This window comes from Equus przewalskii, chromosome 5, assembly GCF_037783145.1.
Source record: "Equus przewalskii isolate Varuska chromosome 5, EquPr2, whole genome shotgun sequence".
NCBI classification, from domain to species: Eukaryota; Metazoa; Chordata; class Mammalia; order Perissodactyla; family Equidae; genus Equus; species Equus przewalskii.
In genome coordinates, this window is record NC_091835.1 from 73,672,606 (window position 1) to 73,699,890 (window position 27,285).

Below are 27,285 nucleotides of genomic sequence, written 5' to 3' on the forward strand. Positions count from 1 at the left end.
ACCCTGACTGGGAATCTGGAAACACTAAGGGAAAAGATTGATAGATTTGAATACATTTTTTAAAAACTTTATAAAAACCTTCTGTGTGGTAATAAATAAATAATCAAAAAATGACAAAACAAATGTCAAACTTGGACAAATATCTGCAATTGATATAAGTGATTAAAAAGCTAAGCTCCCTAATTCATAAAATGCTCTGTGAAATCAAAAAGAAATAATCACTATCCTAATAAAATAATGCAAAAACAATATGAAAATATTATTTAAATAAAATTAAAAAGAAATAATTCCTAAACAAATGAAAGTATACTCAAACTTGTTAATAATAAAAAATTGTGTATTTATATTACTAGATATACTAGATTACTAGATATAGTAAAATTTACTACATATACTAAATCTATTTTATTTTATTTCCACTAATTTACTACATATAAACATTTTTTGATAAAATTCAACACTCATTCATGACAACTCCTAGCAGGCTATGAATGGAAGTGAATTTTGGAGTGTCCAAGGGGACCTGAAATAATTAGCTTTGCTCAGTTATCTTTCCTACCTCAGTTATGTTAAAAATAAAACAATCTGACAGTAAAGTCTATTGCAAACAGTGGAATTGTGAGTGTGCAATCTCTTGAGTACTTATAATAATCAGTCACATGATTGGGCAAAACACACACGGGGGGAAAGGATGCCCAACACCAACAGGAGGCGCTCTCTTTCCTATGACAGAGATGGTGTGGCTTCACCCAAGTCCAGCGTCTCTCAGGGCATCCCTGGGAGGTTTCTTTCCTGAGCTCCACTGAAGAAAGCTTCAAGCTGTGAGAAGAAAAGTGAAAAGAAACCATGCTTGTGATTTGTCATCTGACAGCTACTGTTCGCACCTGACCTGTTTCTGATTCTATTATTGCATCCTCCTTTCCCCAAGGACACAGTCCCAATTGATAGCTATTTCTCTTCTCACAAAGTTCATTAAAGTTCATTACACTATAGATTAATTAGTGACTTTTGAACCTAGGATCCCAAGGGGTCCTTTGGTTTGTTTAATCAGATGATCCCTGTACACCTGTTGAGGACCAAACAGCTATAACTCATACCATTCCTGTTAATGTAGAATTTGCAGGGAAACCCGTCTTCTCATACAGAGGTTGAGATACGGACTTTGTTTGAAGCAAAGAGAGTTTCTCACCATCACAACAGCCTTTAATTCTTTCAACTATATGGCACATATGAGTATTTTTCCTAGAATTAAAGTCAGAAAATATCCTTCATTTGGTATCCTTATAAGACTGTAGAAGGTAAAGGACATTTGGGAAAGACCTCTGGGAAACTGTGAGTAATGGGAACCTACTCTTAGGCTCCTCTGCCCACTCACGGACTTGCCAGCGAGTGCAAGTGCGTGAGTGCATGAAAACTGTTGTAGGACACAGCGTCTCTACCAAACTCTTGCTCTGCTCTGATGACACTAAGGATCTTTGTGGTTGAATTGCCCACGGAAGCCATGAACAGCAACATGAAAGGTGAGTATGATCTCCTTAGTCCTGCCTGTTGCTCACCCTCCAGAACCCAAGCAGTTCAAAGTTATAGGCAGAAGGCTTTGACCACTGTATTTCAACCCCAGGTCCTATATAATTGTGAGTAGTGTCTCTCAACAGGAATCAAAGCTTGTATCCAATGTTACTCTATTCTCTAACAAGTGACTTTTGAATTTTAGTAAGACTGTAGAAAGGTGTTTTGGGAGACGTTTGAAGGACAGCAGAGTAAAATGTTAGGGGACAAATATAGTCTCCTATGTATGAGATCCTGGGAAAGTGTTCCTGTTCTCTCAATCCAGCAAAAATGCTTCCCTGATGTTTATTTTTTACTACACAACCTGAGTATCTCCCACTAGAGGTAATTCCCTGTATTTCATGGGCAGCTCCACAAAGCATACTTGAGAGGGTAAAACATTCTGTTGTTAGTATGACAACACAATAAATCAAGGCATTTTCTTACGCTGTTCTGCATAAGTTTACCCAGTATGTCCCAGATGACACTAAGACGCTAACAGATATTGATTTTTGCAAGGGCAGAAGTTAGAATATTATGGGTGCACAGGGCTGAGGCCAGGTTGAGGAGAGCTTGGTGGGCACCATACGTGGGCACTTGGAATCTGGATCCGAAGACAAGGAAGGATAATAAGAATGCTTCTCAACTTCAACATTTGGTCTAGTATGATCACCCCTGAGTGATTCTACAGCACTTGGAAGAAAGCAGCTAATAGGCCAGCCATTTATGACACACCCAAGGCAGACTCTTGTCCATAAATCCAGAGTCAGAGGCTCTGAACTGTGATCCAAGCACACGGCGGGAACAGACACTGCATCCTCGGTGGGAAGGAAAAAGCCATATTTCCCCAGTCTCTGGAGAAACTCACTTCAAGATCATTGTGGGACATACGCTGAGACAGCCAAGAGAAAAGCATTCATGCTGCAAACTAATTGGGGTCTCCTGGGAAGATCCTGTCGTCCCCCGTCCCCCCCCCCGTAATGAGACAAACTGGAAACTCTAGAGACAGTGACTGCAAATGGGAAACATTTCTGTTGCTACAGATGTAATCAATTATTATTGTTGAATATCAAGTATTGCCCCTAACTCGGAAATAAAGCCCTGGACATTGATTCATCTAGTTCCCTGAAGGCTACTTGACAGACAGCATCACAAATAGGGAGTTGGTCATTTCTCAAAAGGTAAAGAGGAGAAATGGATCCGTCAAGTAAACGGTTGAGAAGGAGTGTTCTGCAGTGGTTGTGAGTCTGGTTTCTGTGGTCAGACTGCTTGTATTCATATTCCTGCTGTACCGCATGCTCTGTCAACGACCTCGGACACAAGTCTAAGTATTTCTGGATCTCAGCTTCCTCAAATGCAAAGTGAGTATTAAATCACAACCAACCTCAGAGAGTTGCTTTGAGAATCAAATGAGGTAATCTAAGTGTTTAACATAGTATCTAACATTTAGTAACTGCCACATAAATCTTACCTATTATCATTACCATCCCTGGAAAGCTTGTGAATTAAGCTGAATACAGCCAAGGGGAGTCTTTGCCCTGGCGTCTCCCAAGAAAACCTATTCTTAAGGTTTTCCTATCTCAGGAAATTCCTCATTAGAGTGTATTCTTCATTTGAAAACATAAACATGCTGGGATGAGTAACATATACATGATTTTCAGCTTCTGAGACCTTAGGTGAATTTATTTTCCAGATCTTCTACAACGCTGATGGTACGTTTTCCCTTAAGTAATGTAGAGACTTGGAAAAGAGCTGGAATGGACCAGGTATCCTTGGAAGACAAGGAAACACATTAGAAGTAGCAACCTTCCTAATGGGTGACTGGAAGCCAGGAAAACCAAGAAAATGATTTCTGAAACTCTCTCCTAACTTGACACAGTGGGAAAAAAGCGTGGAAGTCAGATCTAGGAAACCTGCACTCTTCCTCAGACTTTGCTCCTAAAAAGCCCAGTGACTGCTCCCCTCTGATTTCCACCTTCAAAGTTAGGAGGTTGGCTCAAATAATCTTTAGAGCTCTCAATTTACGTAGCCCTCTTAAGTCCTTGATCATTTTATTTATAGTACCCTGGCACTCATTTGGCTAAGATTTTTTTTCTTTTTTGTTCCTTTATAATAGTTTAAAGAGAAAGAGACAGACCAACATGTACAGGCCATAACAGCAATTTCTTATAAATTAGTGGGGAGAATTACAGGGAAGTTCTCAACTAATACAATGGGATGAAAGAAGACGGCTCTGAGACAAACTCAGAAGAGAGGATGGAAGCTCTGGTTACTGAGGGGATAGGAAGTGAAAGTCCCAAGGAACAACGTTTGAATTAAGAGATTTGGGTGGGGAACCACATTAGAAAGTGCAAAAGATGCAGATTATAAATCTAAAAAGATTCGGAGAGAGTAAGTCACATGCTGTATCATGTGTAGTTGAATTATGTCATGATGAACAGACCTAAAGGCAAATATTACTGTTTTAGAATTTAAGGGGACCTTATAATTTTGTATTTAATTTCAAGGATAGCAGAAAACATAAAATACATTCATGGAATATGGTAAGGGGGCAGGGGCAAATCCAGGGATAATGGAAAAGAAAGTGTGGGAGAGTGTGTGAACTCTGTTCACATAGAAAGGGGCAGCAAGTCCTGGAAGAAGAAATAGAAAGAATAAATAAAACACATTTAATATGTGTCCTGTACCAGGCACGACTCTAAGAGCCTAAAAGAATTAATTTGTTTAATATTTACAATAACCCAGGAAGAACATGCTCACTATTTCCATTCTGCAGACCATACGGTTGTTATTTGCACTTCACAGACCAGGAAATGAAGCCTGTTACTGAAATTTCCAAGGTTTCATGGCCATTAATGGTTCACCCAGGTCTCAGTCCCTGATCGCTCTTGTTCCAGAGCCCACACTCCTAACCCCTACCTCTTATAACTAACCCAGATGGGCTCTCTCGGAGACCTAAGGACTGGGTCCCAAGCAGCCTCGGCCAGGCTCCTTCAGAGAAAAGGGGGTAAAGAGATGAACGGAAATGGAAACCATATTTCTAGGCCACCCCTCCCCCTACACTCCTCCCTCCACCACCTCACTCTTAACCTCAAATAGGTTTAAAAAGATTAATTCTTATTGACTCTCAGGTACAGATAAAACAGCCCAGTGTAATTACGAGGGATATCACTGATCTTGTTCATTCAATAAAAATTTATTGATTATCTGCTATGTTCCAGGCAAAGAGCTAGGGCTGGATTTACAGTGCTTTACAGAACAGATATGGGCTGTGTTCTCATGGAACTTGCTACCAAGAAGGGGATGAATCTATAATGACAAATTGTAATAAAAGAAATAGACAGAGTACTGTGCTTATAACATTGGAAGTAAAAGAGAACATAGGATTCTCCAGAAAGGCATCTTTCAGGGGGTTATATTTAAGTTGGCACCTGAAAAATTAAGATCCAGCCATGCAAGAATGTGAGCAGAGCATTGCAGGAAGAGAGAAAACGTTGCAAAATCTTTGGCATGGGAAAAACTCAGCATGTTTAAGGAACTGAAGATGACCAATACAGCTGGATAGGCAAGTGATGAATTAGGGGCATAACACAGCAATGAGACCATGAAGGCCCACCTAAACCAAAGTAAGGTGTCGGAATTTTATTCCAAGGGAACTGGAACTCCACTGAGTGGCTTTAAACAGAGAAATGGAGCTCACGTATGATTTTGAAAGATCGTTCTGGTTCTGTCTTTAGGAGGAAACTGTAAGAGTGTTTTTGTGCAGTTCAGAAAGAGCAGAGAGCAGAAAGGCATGAGGCGCTTCAAAGGAGAATGTGGATTATCACAGCGAGCGATGAAGCAGAGGCAGGCAGGAGAAAAATGTTAACTTCACAACCTTAACGATAGTCAGCCCTGTTTACCTCACATGGAACCAAGATGACGAGCACACCTTGAGGTATTATCGTCATGAAATGACAATTACAAACCATGCATATTTTTATGATAGTGTTTTTCTGTTTATTAACATAGACAGTGTAAAATAGCTTCATTTCCATGGGATTGTTAATCAAAGAATCCTTTTACTGTTGAATTAACACTACATCAACATAGTATACAAATCTTTAATGAGAGCCTCTGGCTGGTATCCAGCGTGATGCTCAGCAGGGGGAGTCCATAACATTATTGATTAACCATCAGTTAACTGCCACCCCAACGGCATTCTTCATTAACAAATAACGAACAAAATAAAATCTTAGCTTAGCTAAAATTTTCACCTCATCTCCCTGCTAACTCGTGCTGACGGTCTCCTTCTATGATCTGCTTTCCCTCTTATTTTTACACACAGATCAGACTATAGACAGGAATCAGAGATGAAAAATTATACAGCACTAACAACATTCATCCTGGTGGGACTAACAGATGATCCAAACCTACAGATTCTGCTGTTTATCTTTTTGTTTCTAACCTACTTGTTGAGTGTTGTCGGGAACCTGACCATCATCACGCTCACCTTGGTGGATTCCCACCTTAAAACGCCCATGTATTTTTTCCTCCGGAATTTCTCCATCTTAGAAGTGTCATTTACAACTGTCTGCATTCCCAGATTCCTCTACATAATTGCATCCGGGGACAATACTGTTACCTACAATGCTTGTGAGGCTCAATTATTTTTTGTTATCATCCTGGGTGTGACTGAGTTTTTTCTCCTGACAGCCATGTCCTACGACCGTTACGTGGCCATCTGCAAACCCCTGCATTACATGACCATCATGAACAACAGAGTCTGCATCAAGTTCCTTATCGGTTGTTATATGTTAGCTCTGATCATCATCCTCCCACCGTACATCATGGGCTTGGAGCTTAAGTTTTGTGACTCCAATGTCATAGATCACTTTGGCTGTGATGCTGCTCCCATCCTGAAGATTGCCTGCTCGGACACGGAGTTCATAGAGCGAGTTGTCTTGGTCCTGGCTGGGTTGACGCTCTTTTTCACCTTGGTGTGTGTAATTATGTCCTACACGTACATCATCAGGACCATTCTCAGATTTCCTTCTGTGCAGCAAAGGAAAAAGGCTTTTCCGACATGTTCTTCCCACCTAATTGTGGTTTCTATCACTTACGGAAGCTGCATCTTCATCTATATCAAACCGCATGCAAAAGAAGGGCTTGCTGTGAATAAGGTGGTGTCAGTGCTCACCACCTCAGTTGCGCCAGTTATGAACCCCTTCATTTATACTCTGAGGAACAAGCAAGTGGTACAAGCTTTCAAAGACATGAACAAAAGGGTTGCATCTATCTCAAAGAACTAGAGGACCACTGAGAACGAAATGGCAAATGATAAAAGAATGCCCTATCTACACTTTATTTTTCCCTTATGGTATATTAGCCATGATTTTACATATCACAACCCTATTCTGTTATCCCTTGTGTCCAATATTGATACATGTATTAATTAACCTTTTTAGCTCAGTCTATTCCCAGACATACATGGGAATAAATCTGCATTAAACGTTTATAACCATACACCTCTTATTACTTACAGAGCCGAGATACGTAGACAGTGTCAACTTACTCTCACATTGGTGCTCAGCTACCCCTGTTGCACTGACGATATGTCCTGATCTGAGTCCCAAGTTTTGCATCACTGATGATCATCTATGTCTGCAGGAATGACCCTTATCATCCTGTTTGATAAAACTCATTGTTCTATTTCTCCCACTTTTCAGGGAGATTTAAATGTAGACTAAAATTTTCCTCTAACTCCATTTGTTTAAAAGATTTACAACTTATTTTTCCAAAGGTCCAAGCTCTTTCTAAATAGAATTTCATATTCTTATCATCTGTATGTGTATCTGTGTTTATCTGGGTGCCTTTGTTTCCTCTTTTGGAATGTCAGCTTAACAGGATTAAGGGGCTAATAGGACGGATGAAATATAAGTGGCAATTTATACTTGCATTCTGTTCTGTTATCCAAGTTGTTCACTATAATAATTGTTCTAGGTACAAAAAATGATCCAATTTCAATCACAAAGACTTACAAAATTAACCAATGAATAAAGAATAATTTTTAAGTTTGAAGTTTTTGCCTTTTCAATTTCACCCGTCTTTCCCACTACCTCTTCTTTCCTCAATGTTCTATTGTTTATCTGACGCTCTAGGAAGACATATGCTGAACGAGGAGTAGGAAACACCCCCGGAAGCGTTCTGGCATTTACTACCACCGACTCAGACACATCTTTGAACTGCCTCATCACTTCCAGATTTCAGGAGGTGTTTGACTGAGAGTGAGGAGGAGGAGTAAGGGAGCACTAGAAACAGGCAAGAAATTCCAGTGACACTTGGGCAGCTGTTCCAAGCTGATTTACAATACTACGAACTGGACCGTAATGGACCAGCAGTCCCAATATTCCTGGGGCTAGAACCAAAGAACGAGTGAGTCTTTTCTTATACTGGAAATTACATCAGGGGAATGAAGACTCATTCCCCCAGTCCATTCACAGTCTGTCCACTGCAAATCACTGGATGCAGAATATGCCTCTAGAAACAAAATGAGAGAAAATTTTGTGGGCATTCTGAACTGTGGACTAAGCAAAGCTTGGTTAATAAGTTAGATTATTGAGTCAGATTATCAAGCTAAAAGAGCAATTAAAGGACATATTCAGTTTGCTGAGGTAGATAAGAGTAAAGGTGAAGCTGTAGATAATTATTTTTCTTCTCTTTTTCCTTTTCTTTTTCACCTAACTTTGAGAATGAATAATCCCCTGATCACACGACATATTTATCCCTTTGATTATTTTGTTAATTTATCTCTCTTTCAGTGGGCACTAAGCTCCATAAAGCCAAGGACTGTGTCTACTTTTACTTACCAACTGTCTTTCCAATAGAGTCAAACTCTTCTCCATGCACCTCTTCCAGCGGGCTGAAGATAGCCTCCACCATTCTTGCCCTGCCCCCACCCTGATAATACAAAGGTCTCACGGTCTTACCAAGCCCATAGAGAAGCTCCTCCAGGCATTAGCCCATGGAAACACCCATTGGCCCCACCTGCCTGGCCTTGCATGTCTACTAGCTCTGCTGCTTCCATGCCGTTCTTATAAACGGAAGCTTTGGGAAAGATGGCTTGGAATCTTAGGCTTACGATCTGGTACCATGTAGTGGAGCCCACTGAGCTGTCATCACCAGGGAGGAAGGCACAGGCTGCCTCCTTTGTGGAGCAACCACAGAATCTCTTTAATCTTTGAACTGTATTCTCAATAGGTTCAGGCTTTGAGAAATAAAAATTAGAAAGCTATTAATTCACTATCTCGAAAGTTATCTTGCCACTGTAGGGGAGAAAGACTTTTCCTCTATCCAATGTGGGTTTGTCTGGCCGGAGAACGAATTAAATTCACATGAGACAGAATAGCAAGAGAAAATTAAACAAAGCTTTATGAGGACCATGGCCTGGGGCCTTTGTTCCCGAAGGAAGAAAGGGCACCGAAGAAGTGGGTACACAGGGTGGTTATATAGCCCCAAACAGGGTGTTTCACATGTGATTGAAATGTCCCTCCCACAATAGTCACAAGATTGCCCTGTCAGCACAGCACTAGATGGACACAGCAGGTAGTGGTCTGCTGTCTCGGAGGGCGTAGCAGGAGGCAAGTCCATTGTCTGGAGCTGGGTGGTCACAGGTGAGTGCAGCAATCAGTTCCTAGCCTAAGGAAAGATACTTAATCCTTAAAGAAATGCCAACGTTGGGAGGGGGAGGGAAGTCAGTTACAGGAGGTTACCAGACTAGCACAGTAAAATGCAGATTTAAGTCCTTGCCTTTGGCATTGATTAAGAGTTTCTAGAGACAAGGTCATCCCCTTTCTTCTTCCTGGTACGGAGGGAGAGGCACATTTTACAGATAGAGATTTACCTTACAAATGTAAATGTGTCCTAACAAAGGGCAAGCTCCATTCCTCAGAGCCTCCTTGCCTGTCCCAGTTTATCAAAAGCAATCGGCCTCAAATAATCCTCATGCCAAAGAGACATATCTTGGGGTGGCCAACTCCAGTCCCCACACCACACAAGATTCATCTTTCCATGTCTAATCCAGGACTCTCCTCCACCTGGTACAGACACATCAGTCTTAGTGGCAATGGCTTTCCTTTCGTGTTGCTAACGCTCCTTTAACTCTGTGGTGTTAGTGATTCTCTGGCTAAAATATAATTAGACGAGACCTTACACACGTCAATAGTAAGATGAGGAAAAGACTATATAATTGAAGATTGTTATGAAGGTAAGATAGTATGTATTTAAAGTTCATAACACTTATTAGGTACTTCACATGGTGAGATCATATCTGGAATGAAGTAGGTTAAAGGAAGAAAAAAGAGAGACAAAATTTGTCCACTCTTTCCTTCCATATTCCTGCCTTGTGATCAGATGACCCCTTCTGATTAGTGACAGTGAAGTGTATCGCCTGGTGCCACACACGGTCCTCCCTGCGCCCTGTATCAGACAAGCTCCTGCTCAACCCCAGGTGCACCACTTGCATCACATGAAGGATTGCTGTCCAGCCTGCTCAACGTTATGACGTGGTTGGTCTGTCAGAGCACAGCTCTTCGCAGGTAATGCCAGAAACGTGATCACCTGTTACCCCATGCTCTATATTCTGTATTTACCAAGGCCCATTAGCACACCAGCAGCTGGTTTTCAAAAGCTCAATAATTCTCTGGTGAAGATGTCATGGCCTTGTTCTCAGAGCCCCACAAGCCCATGCTATGATTCTCCCACTGGGACAAAACATAAGCTCCACGTGCTTAAGGCTTGATCTTTAATATTCCCTGCTCTCTCACTATGGGAGGTGGGAGCCTCTATGTAAGCTACCAGGTGGGCCTTCTGGCCTTTCAGTGGCCTATTAATCATGCTCAGCTTTTTATTATCTTTTTCTGGACTGTCAACGGCATTTAGTAGCAGCCAACTGTATTAGTTTTCTATTCTGCATAACAAATTACCACAAGTTTTGTAGCTGAAAACAGCACACATTTATTATCTCACAGCTTCCGTGGGTCAGAATCCAGACACGGCTTAGCTGGGTCCTCTGCTCAGTCTCACGAGGCTGCAATCGAAGTGTCAGCAAGGTTGGATTTTTTTCCGGAGATTGGAGTCCTCCTCCAAGCACACACTGTTGTTGGCAGAGTTCAGTTCCTTGTTGCCATCGACTGAGACCCTCAGCTCCTGGAGGCTACCTGCCGTTCCCTAGCATGTGGCCCTCTCCATAAGCAAGTCACGTCACAACAGCTTGCTTCTGAAAGGCCTGCGGGAGAGTATTTTGCTCCAACCTGCTCAGATGGAGTCTCATATGATGTAGCATAATCATGGGAGTGACATCCTATTACTTCCGCCATAGTCCATGGGTTAGAGTCAAGTAAAAGGTTCCACCTGCCCTCAAAGGCGGGGACTTACACAAAGGCATAGACACCAGGGAGTGGACATTATTGGGTGTCATCCTAGGGCCTGCCTCCTGCACCATCTGTATTAGGGTTCTCCAGAGAAACAGAACCCATAGGATGTAAATAGATAAAGAGAGATTTATTTTAAGGAACAGGCTCACACAATTGTAGAGGCTTGGTATGTCCAAAACATGAAGGGTAGGCCAGAAAGCTGGAGACCCAGGGGAGAGTTGCAGATCAAGTCTAAAAGCTGTCTGCTAGCAGAATTCCTTCCTGCTCAGGGCAGGCCAGTCTTTGTTCTAAGACTTTCAACTGATTAGGTGAGGCCCACCACAGTATGGAGGGTAATTTGCTTTACTCAAAGTCTATCAATTTAGATGTTAATCTCATCCAAAAAAGCACATTCATAGAAACATCCAAAATGTTGTTTTACCAAATATGTGGACACTATGGCACAACCAAGTTGGTGTATAAAATTAACTACCACACCATTCCATCCCGTTGTCCTTATAGGTGTTATTTCCACCATATTTCTCAAACACTTGATACATCTCACCAACTAGTTCATCACTTTCCACTATGTATATCACGCCAACTCACCAGCATTGAGAGTTTTAGCAATTACTCTATGTAGTAGACTATATATTCCAAAGATGTCTATGTTTCTCTCTCTCTATCTTTCTCCCTCTCTCTCTCTCTCTCTCTCTATATATATATACATATATATATATATAGGTATATACAGTATCCCACAGAAGGCAGAGATTCATGCTTGTGGAACAGATGTATATTTTGGATGTCCAAATCTAGAATTTGTCTCCCCTGTCTGAAATGCTTCTGCTGGCTCCACCATTCATGAGCCCACAGAATGTCTTACATACCACCATGACATTCTGCACTGCATGGCATCTGATCAAAGCGCTCATTTCACAGCAAAGGACGTGCAGCAATGAACCCAAACCCATGGAATTAACCAGTCAGTCTTACCACATACCTCAGCACACTGTGGTGGTGTCCCACTTGCAAAATGCAGGAAGATGGGCACAGATGTTCGCTCAGGGCCAATCTTCCTCAAGCAAAAAGAGGAAGATTGGCAACAGGTGTTAGTTCAGGGACAATCTTCCTCACAAAAACAAAAAAATATCAGGTAGTTATGAATAAATACATGCAAGAGTTTGGGGAGAAAAATATAAACTTTTACTTGGAGACATTTTAAAGATCCAAATACATGGAGAGTGTACCACATTTCTAGGATAGAAAACGGAATGTCTTAAAGATACCAATTTTCACAAGTTTGCCATAGATTCCATGCAATCTCAATAAAAATTCCAATAGAAAATTGTTTTTAATTTGATAAGGAAAATTTCTGGTGAACTACAAAGGACCAAAAATAATGACATATTCTAAAAAGAGGATAACAAAATGAGGGGAATTACTCCACAGACATCAATAATTGTTCTAAAACTATGTTAATTAAGACAGTATAGTATTGGTTCAGGAACGCACAAATAGACCAATGGAAGACAATTGAACCTAGAAACTGACTCATGTATGTGTGGGCCCTTGCTTTATGATAAAGTTATCACTAGAATGGAAAATGGGCAGTCTTGCAAACAAACGGCACTGGGAATATTTGGTATTTATATGGGGAAAGTGAAACTGGAAATTAATTTTGCCTGACAGACAAAAAATTAATTTTTAAGAAGATAATATAATATTTTCATGGCTTCAAGGTAGGGAAAAATTTCTTAAGTTAGATAGAACAAACAATTGATAAACTTGACCTTTTTAAAGTTAAGAATCTGTTTGTCAAAAAAACACCATAAACAGAGTGAAAAGTATAAGATATCTGCAACTCATATAACCCAAAAAGTAATTACATTCAGGATATATAACAAACTCCATATATACAATATGAAAAGCCATTGAAAAAGAGGGAAGCAAGAGATTGGAACAAGAACTTCAAAAAAGAGAAATATAGGGGCCAGCCCTGTGGTCAAGTGGTTAAGTTCACGTGCTCCTCCTTCGGTGGCCTGGGGTTCACCAGTTTGGATCCTGGACATGGACCTACACACCACTCATCAAGCCATGCTGTAGTGGTGTGTCACAGAGAAGAACTAGAATGACTCACATCTAGGATATGCAGCTGTGTACTGGGGCTTTGGGGAGGAAAAAGAAAAAGAGGAAGCCTGGCAACAGATGTTAGCTCAGGGCCAATCTTCCCTTATCAAAAAAGAAAGAGAAATATAAATGGCCAATATAGGTAAAGAAAACTCTTCACCTATACTAGTAATCACAGAAAAGCAAATTAACATCACATGAGTTCCACTTCCCATCAATCAGATAGGTAAAAATTGACAATCTGAAGTACTGAGTAAGGAGGATATGGGGCAGAGAGTAACTGGATACACCAGAGGTGGTGATGCTACAAATAGTAACCACTGTGAAATCAGTTTGGCATTAATAGTAATGTTGAAGTTATACATACCCAGTAACCCAGAAATTCCATTCCTGGATGTACTTCATAGAAAAAATTTCAGACATGTGTCAGCATAGCTGTACTTTTCATAATTTCCCCAAGTGAGAAAAAAATCCTAAAAGTGGATGAATAAATTGTGGTAAATTCATACAGTTGAATGCTGTAATGAAAATGAATGTGTCACAGCTACAAGCAACACCACAGATAAATATTAATCATAAAGTTGAACAAAAGAAGCTAGACAGGGAAGAATACATACATTGTAATTCCATTTTTATAAAGTTTTTATTAAAAAAAGGCAACACTAAACTATATTGTTTAAGGATCATACTTAAGTGAAAATTATAAATGTGAGCAATTTAATCTATTGAAATTTTCTCATATGTAAATGCTGGTAAAAATAAGACCAGGCTCAAAAGATTTCTTTGATGATTAAATAAGTTAATGTGTGTAACAGACTCAGCCCCTGCTTAAAAAAAACATAGAAAGCAGTAAGTAAGGATTAGTTATTCCTGTTATTCTCCTGGGTCTTGCTGTTAATGTTCTTGATGTCAGTATTGCTGTTGACTTTTTATCTTTTATCTATTGAGAACACTAGCCTTTATCCAAAACAAAGTTTTTAACCACACATTTTCTCACTTTTTCAGTATGATCCTTGTTCTTTATTCTTGTAATACCAGGTCATGAACAAGAAGAAAGGGATGGACAGAAAATTAGATAATATACGTTTATATTATGAGGTGGGTGGTGGATTAATGCTTTAATCATAATTTGGGAGATGGTTTGATTTCTGATGAATTTTCAATTACTTTGTTGGGCTATCCACCCTCCTACAAATGAAAGGACTCTTAATTGTGTTGATTTTTCAAAAGTAATTTATGAAATATTTTCAGAAACTGGGGCTCTTTGATGACCCTCCAATTCTGTCACCAATGCAGCAGCATATTTCAGTGACGACCAAGCGATCACTGTTCTAATCATGCTCGGAGGTGTCATCCAGGGCTCTCCGCCTCTCTCTCAGACTCTTAGGCTGTAGCCGATTCTCTCATTGCACTTTTAACAGGGTCTCCCTGCACCTTCTTCCCTCAGACATGTACTCACAGCTTGCTCACAGATTTCTCAACAATTCATGTTCATTAGCATCTTCCGAACTAGAGTCCACAGGGCACCTTTAGCTTCTTCAGGAAATTGATCCCCACGTGCCTGCTCTAAAAGGAGCAGATAAGGTCTGGGTCAGGGGTCGTTCTTGCTAACACAGAAGCTGCAAAGGAGTCATATCCTGGCTTCTCAGGATGGCGATATAATTTATCATAGATCAGAAAATTTACAAGATGTTCAGTCTGATAACTCCTCCCTTTTAATTCTCTCTCTGCTACTTTTTAAATTCTTTGATTTGCTTTTCTGCTCCTCTTAAGCAGAACTCTCTCAAGAACTGAGCTTTAATTTTACTTTCAGTTATTTGGATTAATAGAGAAATAATTCATTTCTTATTTAGTTAAGCCTTATACAGTTGGGTACTTCCACAAAAGAGCATGGCAAGTGTGGTCAGATAATATAAAGAAAATAGAAAATATGCTAATTTTTTTCTATTTGTAGACTTGCATGTGACATCCCACCTTTGATTCATCTTTTAGAATCAACAAAGCAAAACAGACCATTGCAGTCATTCAGATTGTGAAGAGTATGAGTGCTTTATGTGTCTGGTATCCAAAATCACTGATGCTACCATTCTGTGGGCATGGACCAAGAAATCATACCATTGCAAATTTCTTGAAGAAAATGCAAAGGTACTGTTAAAAATCATAGGTGAGAACAGCCAGGGAAGTGACAGACCCTGAGCAAACTGGATCAAGGTTTAGTCTTACCTGGTCCCTCAGAATTCATGTATGGCTGTCATGTGAAAATTATCAATGACACCTGAAAGTATATGATTCTTCTAATTACCTGTGAGTGTAGATTAGAGGATCCCTCAAAATGTCCTTTACCACAGGAATTTTCATAATCAGATAAGGCTAAAGGTGGCAAAAATATATTACTATCAAAACTTCCTTCCTTGTGGACCACCAATTTATCTGCAAAGGACAACTGTAATCAATATACTGGTGTCAGTTTCCTGATCTCTGTGATCTAAGCATAGTGGAAACACACAAGTTTGAGGTTATAACTAACCTCTACCCCTAGATACTATTCAGGAGTGTTCAAAACTTTAAGCAAAATCCGTTCTGAGAGATGTGTCCTGTGGCTGCCACAATATCTCTCTTCCTGGTGATATGCCTAATCAGTGCCCAGAAGACCAGTGCCCAGATCTGTGAAGGTCTTACCACTCTTCAGGTCAAGCTGATCAGAACACTTGGCAGCAGATTGTTAGGACATGGCTACCATCAACTCCACGTGCCCTGCATATCTCTGAGTATGCTGAACAAGGAAGAAGAGTACTTGGTATGAATCAAAGTTCAAGAATACTAGCCAAGGCTTGACCCAGCCTTCATAACGTAAGCATTTAGAAATGAATTTGGGAAGGAATGTATCAACTTCTAAACGAGCTTGTCCAAAAGCAACACAAGTCATGCTCCTCTGAAACTGTTCATCTAAGCTGGATTTGTGTTAATACCTGTTTGGAACATACTCCAAGTCATAGGTAAGCAAAGGAATGAGGTTACTGATTCTGCAGCTGAGCTCTTGGAATGTTCAGTGTCTAAATGTATAAGCTGGTGGGTTTTATACTTCCTGTCACCACTGCTGACAAGAATCAAAAGAAACAGCTTTACCTGCCTGGTCTTCTCAGGATGATACCGGAACAGAGCTAGGGAGAGGAGATAATAAAACAACCGAGGGCTGGTCTGTCACTCTTGCACATTTGTTCCTCGCTCTTCTCTCCCTAAGCCCCGACAGGTTGTGGACTTAACAGATTGTAAAACTAAACAGGCAGTCCTCTTCCAATGCTGCTTCTTGGAAAGAGTTTAAAATAAAATTCAGAAGAAAAAAAGAGATTTTTTTTTAAGAAGCCAAATTAGGTAAGAACGGTTCTATAATGAGTTAGCCCGAGGATCGTCTTTGCCATTTCTTTTAATTAATTCAGAAATTCACAATCCAGGGCTTAAGTTTCCACCCATACACATCACTAGACAGCATAGCTGAAGCTACACAGAGGTCATGAGTTCAGAAGTCAAAATGAGAACCCATCTGAGGAATAGATCCACTGTGGGGGTGGAAGGAGAAGATTACACACCAGACAACCTAATTTCTCAAAAAGAGAAAAATGATACTATCAAAACAAAGTAGAATACATTATAAAAATGACTCGGTAAAAAATATTACTGAAAAGCGTAATAAAAGAACTAGAGAACAAAACAGATGAGGCTAATACCAGGAGAGATAGAACCAAAACAAAAATAGTGATAAACTCTCTGAGATCAGAGACCTGAGAAACTCTCCCACAAAGCAATAGAAAACAATAAAGAGATAAGGTAGGTAGATAGAACAATAGGCACCAAGAGACAGGAGCAGATGCCAAATAAACCTAGATAATAATAGTTACAAGTGTAGAGTAGCAGAAACAAAAAGGAAGGAAATAATAACATAGTTTCTTTAACAGAGAACGATGGATATCTCTGAGTATGCTGAGAGAGGATATACAAGGAAAATAGACACCTTGAGAAATCAGACATTTAAATTTGAGAACACCTCAGAAGGCATGGCACACAAACACACTTGAAAGTACTTTTAGAAGAAATACTCAAATAAGAGGATAAATAAACTCAGAAGAATGATGCAAATAATATGAAACTTCAAAATGATAATGTAATTCATATTAATCATGTAAAATATATTTTTATCTTTTTAAAAAGTAAGACTCAAAGAAGAATAAAAGAAAGACAATCTATGTCTATAACCAGAACTAACATTCTAGAAAACAAGTACATGGTGGGGTTGTGAAGAGAGTTCAAATAACATACAAAAAATAACAATAACATAATTGCTGTGATCCAAGAGAGAAATAAATATATAAATTTAAGAAACATACATCATCAAGACTATTTTAAGACCCCCTTCAGCTCAGCAAAGAAAAAGACTTTCTTCACCTGTTCTTCCCATGTGACTGCAGTGTCCATCACATATGGAAATTGCATCTTTATATCAAACCAGCAAAGGCAAGAGTGTCCATTAACAAGATAGTGTCATTGCTCAACAGCTCAGCTATCCCTTTGGTGAACCCTTTCATTTATACTCTACAGAATAAGCAAGTCAAACAAGCTTTTATGTAATAGACAGAGTCAAGGGAGAACTAAATAACAAAAAGTCTCCTGAAGTACATTATGAATGCTTTGCATCTCATATTTTAAATAAATTAAGAAAAATCTGGGGTTATATTTCTGACTGGAATTATCGGACATATCAAAAAGTGAGTAAGGTCCATATTTGTCACTAAATATGTTTTTATCTTTTTCCCATCCAATAGTTTATTTTGTTGGAATAAATTGCAGGAATCCTCACATTATCACTTTAACCTACTTACTATTATTAATTTTCTATTGTAATATTTCACTTATTGTTCAAAATGCAGTAACAGTCTCTGTCTTTAGATATGCCAATTTTCCTCATATTTTAATGATGAAAAATGTGTATATTCCTAACAGAAGAGAACGTTAGTTGTCAGAAAGAAATGAGAGAAAAATAAGACACAATACCGGCTTTCATATGTGTCACCTGCTGACACATCCAGTCCATGCTATAGAAAGAAAATAATACAACAAATATTATGGAGAACCTATCTCATAGATAAAATGCTGTCTTCTAAGAATAAAGAAAGTACAAGGCAGATAAAAATCATATAGATTACATTTTATCAACTTGTGATTTCTATAAAGTAAATCTTTGTTTATTCTGATTATTTATAGAAAGGAGGCAATGAGATGTTTTGACATCAAAAAACTCCCTTATGAGTTCCTTCCTGTCCCTAGGCAAGTTTAAGAGTGAAAAGACAAAGTGAATATAATAAGAAAAAGTCCATTGTTGATCTAAATATGGAACATAAAGATGATGCAAACAGATCAGTATGTTCTAAACTATATTATTGATATACCTCTGTGAGAATTAATCAACATATCTGGCTTCTGCTTTCTTTCCCATTAATTAAGAACTTTACTCTTGTTTACAGTCCAGGCAATTCTAGTCCTATATATCTGTGATTGCAAACACACTTACCTCTGTTGGTCATATTTAAAATAATATGTATTATGAAGAAAAATAATCATAGCTATTACTAAGTTCAGGAATTGTGGTTGGGTCATCAATTTCCACCAAAGCCTGGTAAGGCAATAATGTTTGTAAATGATTAACATGAATGAACGTCATTGTGAAGATGCAATAAAGAAAACCTAAAATTTTAACTTCTACGATAGCCTCCTATATCCATCTCACAGATACCTGCAAGGCTGAGCTCATTTGCTTAAGCTTTCTTTCTAACCTAAAAGTGACTATATTGTGCCTTCCTTTCAAACTGCCTAGGGATTCCATGTAATCGTTGATTTATAATTCTGAACAGAAAAGCAGTGCTATGGAGCATAAGTCATTTTGCAGTTTATTTTGAATAATAAAAATTTTTTACACAATAATGCCTAAAGGAGTGTACACAGTTTTAATCAACTTACCCTTAAATTTTTCTTTCCTTTTTTTTTGAGGAAGATTAGCCCTGAGCTAACATCTGCCCCCCAATCCTCCTCTTTTTGTTGAGGAGAACTGAGCTAACATCTGTGCCATCTTCCTCCACTTTATATGTGGGACGCCTGCCACAGCAGGGCTTGCCAAGGGGCACAGAGGTCCACACCCGGGATATGGGGCCCGAGAACTCCAGGCCACCAAGAGGGACTGTGTGAACTTAACTGCTCCGCCACCATCCGGCCCCTTACATTTTTCTTTTGTTATGATATAATGGTTTCTTTCTTAAAGATACATGAAATGTGAAATAAATATCTATGATAACCATAATTTTGAACACTATCTGCAATATCTGTTCAATTCTTTCCACTCATTGGTTGGACTTAGATATTTATTTTCCTACTTACAAATAATTTGAAGTTCATAATATCCTATATGTTATAGTTATACTGAAGGCACGTATTGTGTATTATTTTATACACTCTCCTTGTTTATGTGTATTATTTTTCAAAATATGTAAAAGAGGAATATTTAGGCAGTTACCACTACTCTTATGGCACCTGGAAATTTGATAGGAATTTCATAAATAATAACATCTTCTATAGGGAGCATTTATTCCATGCCATAAGCTGAACTAGACATGTCTATATGATTTCATATTTAATCTTCACAGCTATATGGCAAATTAGATCTGATTCTCTCTTTTTCACAAATGTGTAAATGGAAGCTCAGAAAAGTTGAATAACTTCCCTGAGATCTTGAGCTGTAATAGCCAATATGATATCCTGATCTGAAAAAATAAAACAAAATAAACAAAAAACTTGTGTTTGCTCTATTTTATAAATATTGGAAAAGTAAGGATCTGAAAGTTTTGCATAAGGTTTACTAAGGACTTGTACAATTATATTGACTTTTTTCACTCACACTATCTCATTTGGGCATGATTATATTATTATAGTCTACCCAGGGAAGGTGCTAACCCCTAATATTATAACTGGCATATAAATTACAACATTAATAAATGAAAACAAGAAAGTCTTCAACTGCCATTCTGGTGAGCAAGAGTGAGCAGGAAAAAAAGTATACAGTACTAGCAGTATTATGGTAGCAAAAATTCTTATTGGAAGGTAGATTAAAAATAATGGAATTAGTGAACCTACTTAGGGCACTGTGGCAGATTATGAGTTTAATAAGTAGCATGGAGTATTGGGTAGAGATCTGCGTCAGGAATTAAGATATTTGGTTGCTAATCTCTGTCTGAAAAATAATGTCAAGGGAAACAAATCTCATTCTTGTTGTTACTTTTTCTCTGTCTCATTGGACACTGTGCCCCAAGCATCCTTTTCCAATTTAAATACTAATGTGCGTTATGCGTTATATTCCTTAGCGTTTTGTGTACCTTTCTGTTCTGGAAATTTTGATTCACTAAATTAGTCCCCTCGAGCCAGCAGCAGAGGGTACAGATAGAAAATTAACCAGTGTGTGCTACATAAAATCTATACAGAAACCATACCAGAGAATTTTAAAACACCACATGGTAATTTCTTCTCTTTTACGTATTTTCTCCTTTCTCACTCTTTGTAGTCAAAGAAATATATCCCTTCTGGATAAAATGGAAAATTTTAGACAATATCATTGTCAATAGAGAGTAAATCTGTTCAGTAGAGCAAATGTTTTCAGAAGTGCTGGCTTCCCTGGATTACAACAATTGCCTATATTTTTTATATTCCAGCTATTCTGAGAGTTAGTGAGCCAGTATAAAAATCAGAGGTAAGTCAGACAATATAGAAGGCGATGGAAGTCTCCCAAACCCCATCATTGATTCATTACTTTTCAGCTCAACTTTTAATCAAATTTAATAGGATATATGACAGTTATAGTTTGCAACTGGAATATTAAAATTTGTAAAACATTGTTAGTATATTCTGTTTTAGTATATCAATTTATTCATTCTCCACTAAAGACAGGAAATTACTATACTTGTGTCTGTGTGTTTCTAATCGAATATGGGCTATGTAGTACTTTTTTTAAGAGAATAGCTTTTAATTTCATTTAGTCAGTGACTAACTTGACACTGGCTAGATAGATGAAAATATCTAGGGTACATAACCTCTGTGACCCTTGTCTTACATTTGAGAATAAAAATAAAAGTCATAGGTGTGTTACAAGGGCTAAATGAGAAAAAATATGAAATTTCTTAATGTTTCACTGGAATAACTAATGTCCTTGCTAAATCAGGATTACTATGAATAGCCTCCCCAAAGTAAATTCCAACTAAAAGAAAAATAATAAAACAGATACTCTTAAAGAATATTAAGGGCCACCTGATTTAGAGAGTACTTTCTTTTATACTGTTGCAATTAACTCTCAAAAACACGCTTCAAATTTCAACTCCTTTTTGAACAGAGAAAACCAAAGCTTAAAGAAATTATATAACTCATCCAAAGTCACAAATCCATTAAGTGGCCCATTTGTATTTTAATCAATGTTTCTTGAACTGCAGAGCCCATATTCTTCCTGTGATAAAAATTTATCCTTAAACGTCATAAATAGGAAATTAATAGTGTTTTGATACCATAACCTTATTATTATTGTTTTACTTTTCTTCCTTGTTTTAATTACAGGTGCCTAGCTAGTGACCTGAAAGTGTGAGATGTGTGTTGATATTTGACATAAAGCCCTACAGATATGAGTGTTACTATTTCTGACATTGTTAAACGTGATATGATGAACTCTCTTTTCTCTTGATTTGATTCTATAAACACTGGTGTGCATGCTGAGAACAGAATCTGCCCATCACTATTGAAATAAAGAAATGTAAATTATTCTGATTTCTCCAGGGAAATAGTCATCTAAAACAATTGTGGAAAAAATAATCAAAAGTATTGAATAAAACAAATTCTTTCAAACACCGGATGGGTTCTCCTGATGAATCCTCATTTCATTCAGGCCAAGAGAAGTTCTTAAAGGAAACCTGAGTCACAAACTGAAGCCCAGAATGATCCAGCAGTGCCCAAAGTAAATTTAGAGTAATCATGAAGCTGAAGTAGATGTTATCCAGAACACTGAATTAAACAATTTTCCTTCCCTCTAATATGCTAACCTAAACCCTGAAAAACTATTTAAACTCATAAAGTAAAACGAAACAAACTGATATGATCAATAAAGCACATTGCTTTGCAGATGTGATTTGTGAATTTCTTCTGATGACCTCTAATGAGGTATAACAAAAGAAGAGAGAATTTAGTAAACATAGAAAAAGTTGAAATAGTTAGACTTTCAAAGTTATTGCATTACTATGAGATATTTTCACCCAGGGCAACATAAAACATTATTAAAAATGAAAACAACAACAACAAGAAAACACACCAAAAGTAAAATAGAACCAGTCTAATGCTCTTCTCTCAGTCTCTCAAAAGGACATCCTCTGGTCCTTCAAACTTAAAGTGTCCTTTGAAATAGAGTCCCTTTCTTTTCTTAGGCATCAAAGAAATCATCAATATCTACTTTATCTAAAAGGTTATTGTTAATATTAACTTTGTGGTAGGGATTTTGGAAGGGCAAGATATAAAGGTATTTTCAGAATGACTCCTTGTGGATGCTTTGTAACCGTCTTATTTAATAAACATGAAATATTATTGTTAATTTTCATTTTGAATAACTCAAAGAGTCTGTCTCAGTGATTCTTAGAAGGCAAGTAAGAATTGATTTTGATGAAATGGGTGGAGAGAACTATGCCCTTACTAACCTACACCATGTTCTTCTGGGGGAAATATGGGTCAGCATTCAGAAATAGAAAGCCAAAAAGATGAGTTAAATGCTTGGAGACATCCTTGATACTCTGCAGGAATGCACCTGGGATGGCTTAAACCTCTAGGAACCACATCACCTTAAACACTGAAGTTTATTTCTCTCAAAAGGCTGACGTATGAATGAGTAAGTGTAGACAATTTTCATCAGGTTTGTTTGAAGTTGGCAAATGAATACAATCCATTGAAGTTTCATAAGCCTTTTTACATAAAAAGTGTAGTATACCACCCCCAATTCTATAATATTGGATCATCTCTTGCTAGAGTTTCTTTAAGCCTATTTTCTCTGGTCCTAGAAAACTAGCTGTATAAGCATTCATTTTCAGTGTTGCTCACAGGAATCCTTCCAATATCTATTAATACCTTCCTTCACAGGTCTTCATACATCCTTAAGAGGTTTAATCAGTAGCCAAAAATGTAAGAGTCACAGCATTCTTATTCAGAAAAGCGTTAAAAATAACAGGAAACTTAAGAGGAAAAATAAATATGCAAAAAGTTGAAGTAAGATTAAAAGTACAGTATTCACTATAGAATCATAATATATTTTCAAAAATCTGGATCTCCAATGCCAGTAATTTATTGCAGAAGTTTCAATCTTAAGATTGAAACCAAATCTTATGTATTTGAGGACAAGGCATTTAGTGACTTCAAGGTATTATGAAAAACGAGGGCTTTCAATGAAAAGCAAACCCTGATGAAGAAAGAGCAATATTACTGAGCAGGAGTAAGTTAGTTAACAGGAAGAATTGTAAAGAAATTTAGGGAAAATATTGAAGTAATATTTTGTGAAGTTTTCTTTTAAATTATATAAAAAAATTTGGCTTCCTTTACATGTCCTTTGTTACAAATTTACTCAATACAGGGAATTTAGGCCAAGAAGATAACTACATCTGGAAAAGTAAGTAAAGTAGGAAAATACGTCTTGTACAACAAAGATACCACCTACATAATATACAGCCTAGAATTTGTCATAAAATGGAGAATGGAACCTGATGGCAGTATGTGATGCAATGACAAATTCAACATTAATTAATTAATTAGACAAGTGTTTATTTTGAATCTAGTATGACTATACTAGGCACTGGGTTATGTTGCAACAGCTTTGAAGGTAAGACCTAACTTTCAGAAATGCCAGAGTACTGGAGTTCACAGGAGATTTCAGCAAAGGATGTGTCGTGGGTTGGGAAGAATGACTATAAGATTCTTATGAACTCACACAATGACCATTAAACCTAGTATTGTGGGAATAAGGAACGAGGTGATTTTGGGTGTCATTGAAATCTGCTACTCACAGTTCCAGTTACATATATATATTTTATTTAATGCAAGATTTGAAATCATTCTCAGAAAGGTTACTGTTACTAATGAGGGGCAGAAAAATGAAGTGGCCATTGGTAGCAAAATCGGTAGCAATGTTGCAAATATCTTACATGCCTCAAAGGCGGTGATCAAATCCTAGCTGAAGATGAGAGAAATGGATTGTGTGTGGGGGTGGGAAGGGGAGTGGTGATGGGGTGGAGCAGGCAGATGCACCATGGTGGGAGAGGTCACAATGCACAAAAAGTGGAAGAACAAGGCTAAGATTCAGTTGACTAGAATGCCTGACAGGTAGTACAACCAGGTGATTAGACCTCATTTTCTTTTGTTTTTATTGTTCCTATTTGATTCTCTTGGTGCTAATTTTACTTGGTACTATTCACCTTAGACACAGCTTTTACACAGGATACTAACCTTAATTGCAAGGTTTTCAGTTCAGTGGTTAGGGAACATTTTTTCCATTGAATAAATCCTTGAAAGGCTTTTGTTAAGTGCTAAGCATTTTTCTAAACGCTTCGCATGTATTAACTTATTTAATGTTCCCAGTATCCTTATGAGACAGGCTTGTATACAGAGGAATAAACTGTGTATCTATAGATGAAGCACAGAGGCACTAAGTGATTTTTAGACCTGGTAAGTGGCTTGAATTCAAAACAAGATATCTTCACTCTTCTTTATGGAAGTAACGTATGATAATATCATTTAAATTTTACTTTAAAAAGAGAAAAAATAAAACCTACTATTTTAAAAACATATAAAAGTAAAGAAATTAAACTACTAACCAGCTTTCTAGAAGAGCACTTATCTAACTCTTTAGCTGAGGGAAATTCTTCAATATAGTAACAAAAATAATAATGAGTTATTTGAAATGGAAAGGGAAATGAGTTGTATAGGAGTAAGAATCATAAAAATGACACATTGGTAGTGTCAAACATTATAAAATATTGCTAGAGATTCAGTTGTCATCAACCTCAATCTTAAGCCCTTCCAACTTGAATTATTTTCCCTTTCTTTGTCCCCTCTGTCTCTACATCTGATGTTGCTCAAGGCAATGACTTGACTGTTTCTGAGTTGCAATGAGGTAGTAGCAGGAGTTGGAAAAGCGAAGTGTTAGAAAAAGTGGATGATGGCTGAAGACAAAACAGTCACTTAAAAAAATAATGCATCTTTTCCATTTTTGAGGATTTTTAATATAATTAAACTTTTAACTTGCATGGAGTGGGAAGGTTGTATAGGGATTGGATCAATAGCACAAAGGTGGTCCTCATTGGAAAGGAAACTTGTGGGCACATCTCTGAAAATTCACAGTTGGTTTTTGGAGTCAGAAAAGTCTTGGAACAAATCCCTGCCCAACTACTGCAAGCTTCGTGATATTGAGTTTTTTTCAGTCTGCCTAAACCAAAGAGTTTTCACCTGAAAAAGAGAGGAAATTAAAGGATCATTATAAATATGTTTGTTTTAAACTTCCCCTGAAGCTGGAAACAGCATACTACTTAGGCCAAATCCTGGCTGCACACGTAGGTATGTTTAAGCCACTCTTCAAGTTTGTTCTTTGCGCTTTCTCCCATAGATCTGGCAGGAGGAAAACAGACAATAACTGAAGAATGAGAAACCAGACAGAAATAACAGGGTTTATCCTCCTGGGACTGTCAGATGACCCAAAGCTCCAGGTGGTGATCTTTGCCTTTCTGCTCATCTCCTACACGCTCAGCATCACTGGGAACCTGACCATCATCACCCTCACCCTGCTGGATTCCCACCTCCAGACCCCCATGTATTTCTTCCTCAGAAATTTCTCTCTATTAGAAGTTTCATTCACAACTGTCTGTATACCCAAGTTCCTGGGCACCATTATTTCAGGAGATAAAAGCATTTCTTTTAGTGATTGTATGACTCAGTTATTTTTCTACATTGTCTTGGGAGTCACTGAATTTTTTCTTCTGGTTGCCATGTCCTATGACCGTTATATTGCCATCTGCAAACCTCTGCACTACATGACCATCATGAATCGGAGAGTCTGCACACTCCTTGTCTTTGCTTCCTGGCTGGCTGCATTCTTAATCATATTCCCATTACTCATGCTGTTCATACAGCTCGATTACTGTAAGTCCAATGTTGTAGACCACTTCACTTGCGATTATTTCCCCTTACTACACCTTTCTTGTTCAGACACAAAATTCCTAGAGATAGTGGGTTTTTCTTGTGCTGTGTTTACTCTACTGTTCACTTTGGCGTTAATAATTCTGTCTTACATTTATATCATCAGAACAGTTTTGAGAATTCCTTCTACTAGTCAGAGAACAAAGGCATTTTCCACGTGTTCTTCCCACATGATTGTCATCTCCCTCTCTTATGGCAGCTGCATTTTTGTGTACATTAATCCATCAGCAAAAGACAGAGTATCTTTGAGCAAAGTAGTTGCTGTGCTAAACACCTCAGTAGCCCCCATGCTGAACCCCTTTATTTACAGCCTAAGGAATCAGCAAGTCAAGCGAGCCTTCGTGGACATGGCGTGGAAGACTCTATCATTCACAAACAAACGTAAACATATGATGTCATGAATCAGAGGCATAATGAAGGCATATTTATAACATAAATATGAATTTTGAGTAGCCTCTTCAAATCAACACAGCCTCCATGTCATTTTTGTTTATCTCTTTTTCTAACAGTTTACAAGCATTTTTGTTTAAAATATTTCTCATTCCATTAGAATGCTTTCCTTGTGTCTTTGTGACACACCATTCTTTGAACAATTTTTTAAATTACAGCCTTTTCAATTATTATTTTGAAAGTGAAAATATGTTTGAGTTTTCTTCAGAAAAAAAATGATCCCCAGAAATGTTGATGTAGCTTTATAAATGATAAGGTATTTCACTTGCTATACACAGAAAATATGATTTTATGATTTTCATCTTTTTTCTAAACTTCAGCTCATGGTTGTGTATCCTGGTTGTTACTTTGTTATTTTTCTTTTTTTGCTGAGGAAGATGTGCCCTAAGGTAACATCTGTGCCAATCTTGCTCTATTTTTTAGTATGTGGGCCACCAACAAAGTATGGCCGTTAACAGAGTGG

The 27,285-nt window shown here is 37.9% G+C and overlaps 2 protein-coding genes across 2 annotated transcripts; both read left to right on the top strand.

Moving 5' to 3' along the window:
- Positions 1 to 5,897: 5,897 nt before the first annotated feature.
- LOC103551497 (olfactory receptor 6C2-like) lies at positions 5,898 to 6,839 on the top strand. Its single transcript, XM_008521028.2, has one exon. The coding sequence runs from the start codon at positions 5,901 to 5,903 to the stop codon at positions 6,837 to 6,839; it is 939 nt and encodes a 312-aa protein (XP_008519250.2). The 5' UTR covers positions 5,898 to 5,900.
- An 18,977-nt stretch (positions 6,840 to 25,816) lies between these two features.
- On the top strand, positions 25,817 to 26,773 carry LOC103551532 (olfactory receptor 6C1-like). The gene has a single exon (XM_070622167.1). The coding sequence runs from the start codon at positions 25,817 to 25,819 to the stop codon at positions 26,771 to 26,773; it is 957 nt and encodes a 318-aa protein (XP_070478268.1).
- Positions 26,774 to 27,285: the final 512 nt, after the last annotated feature.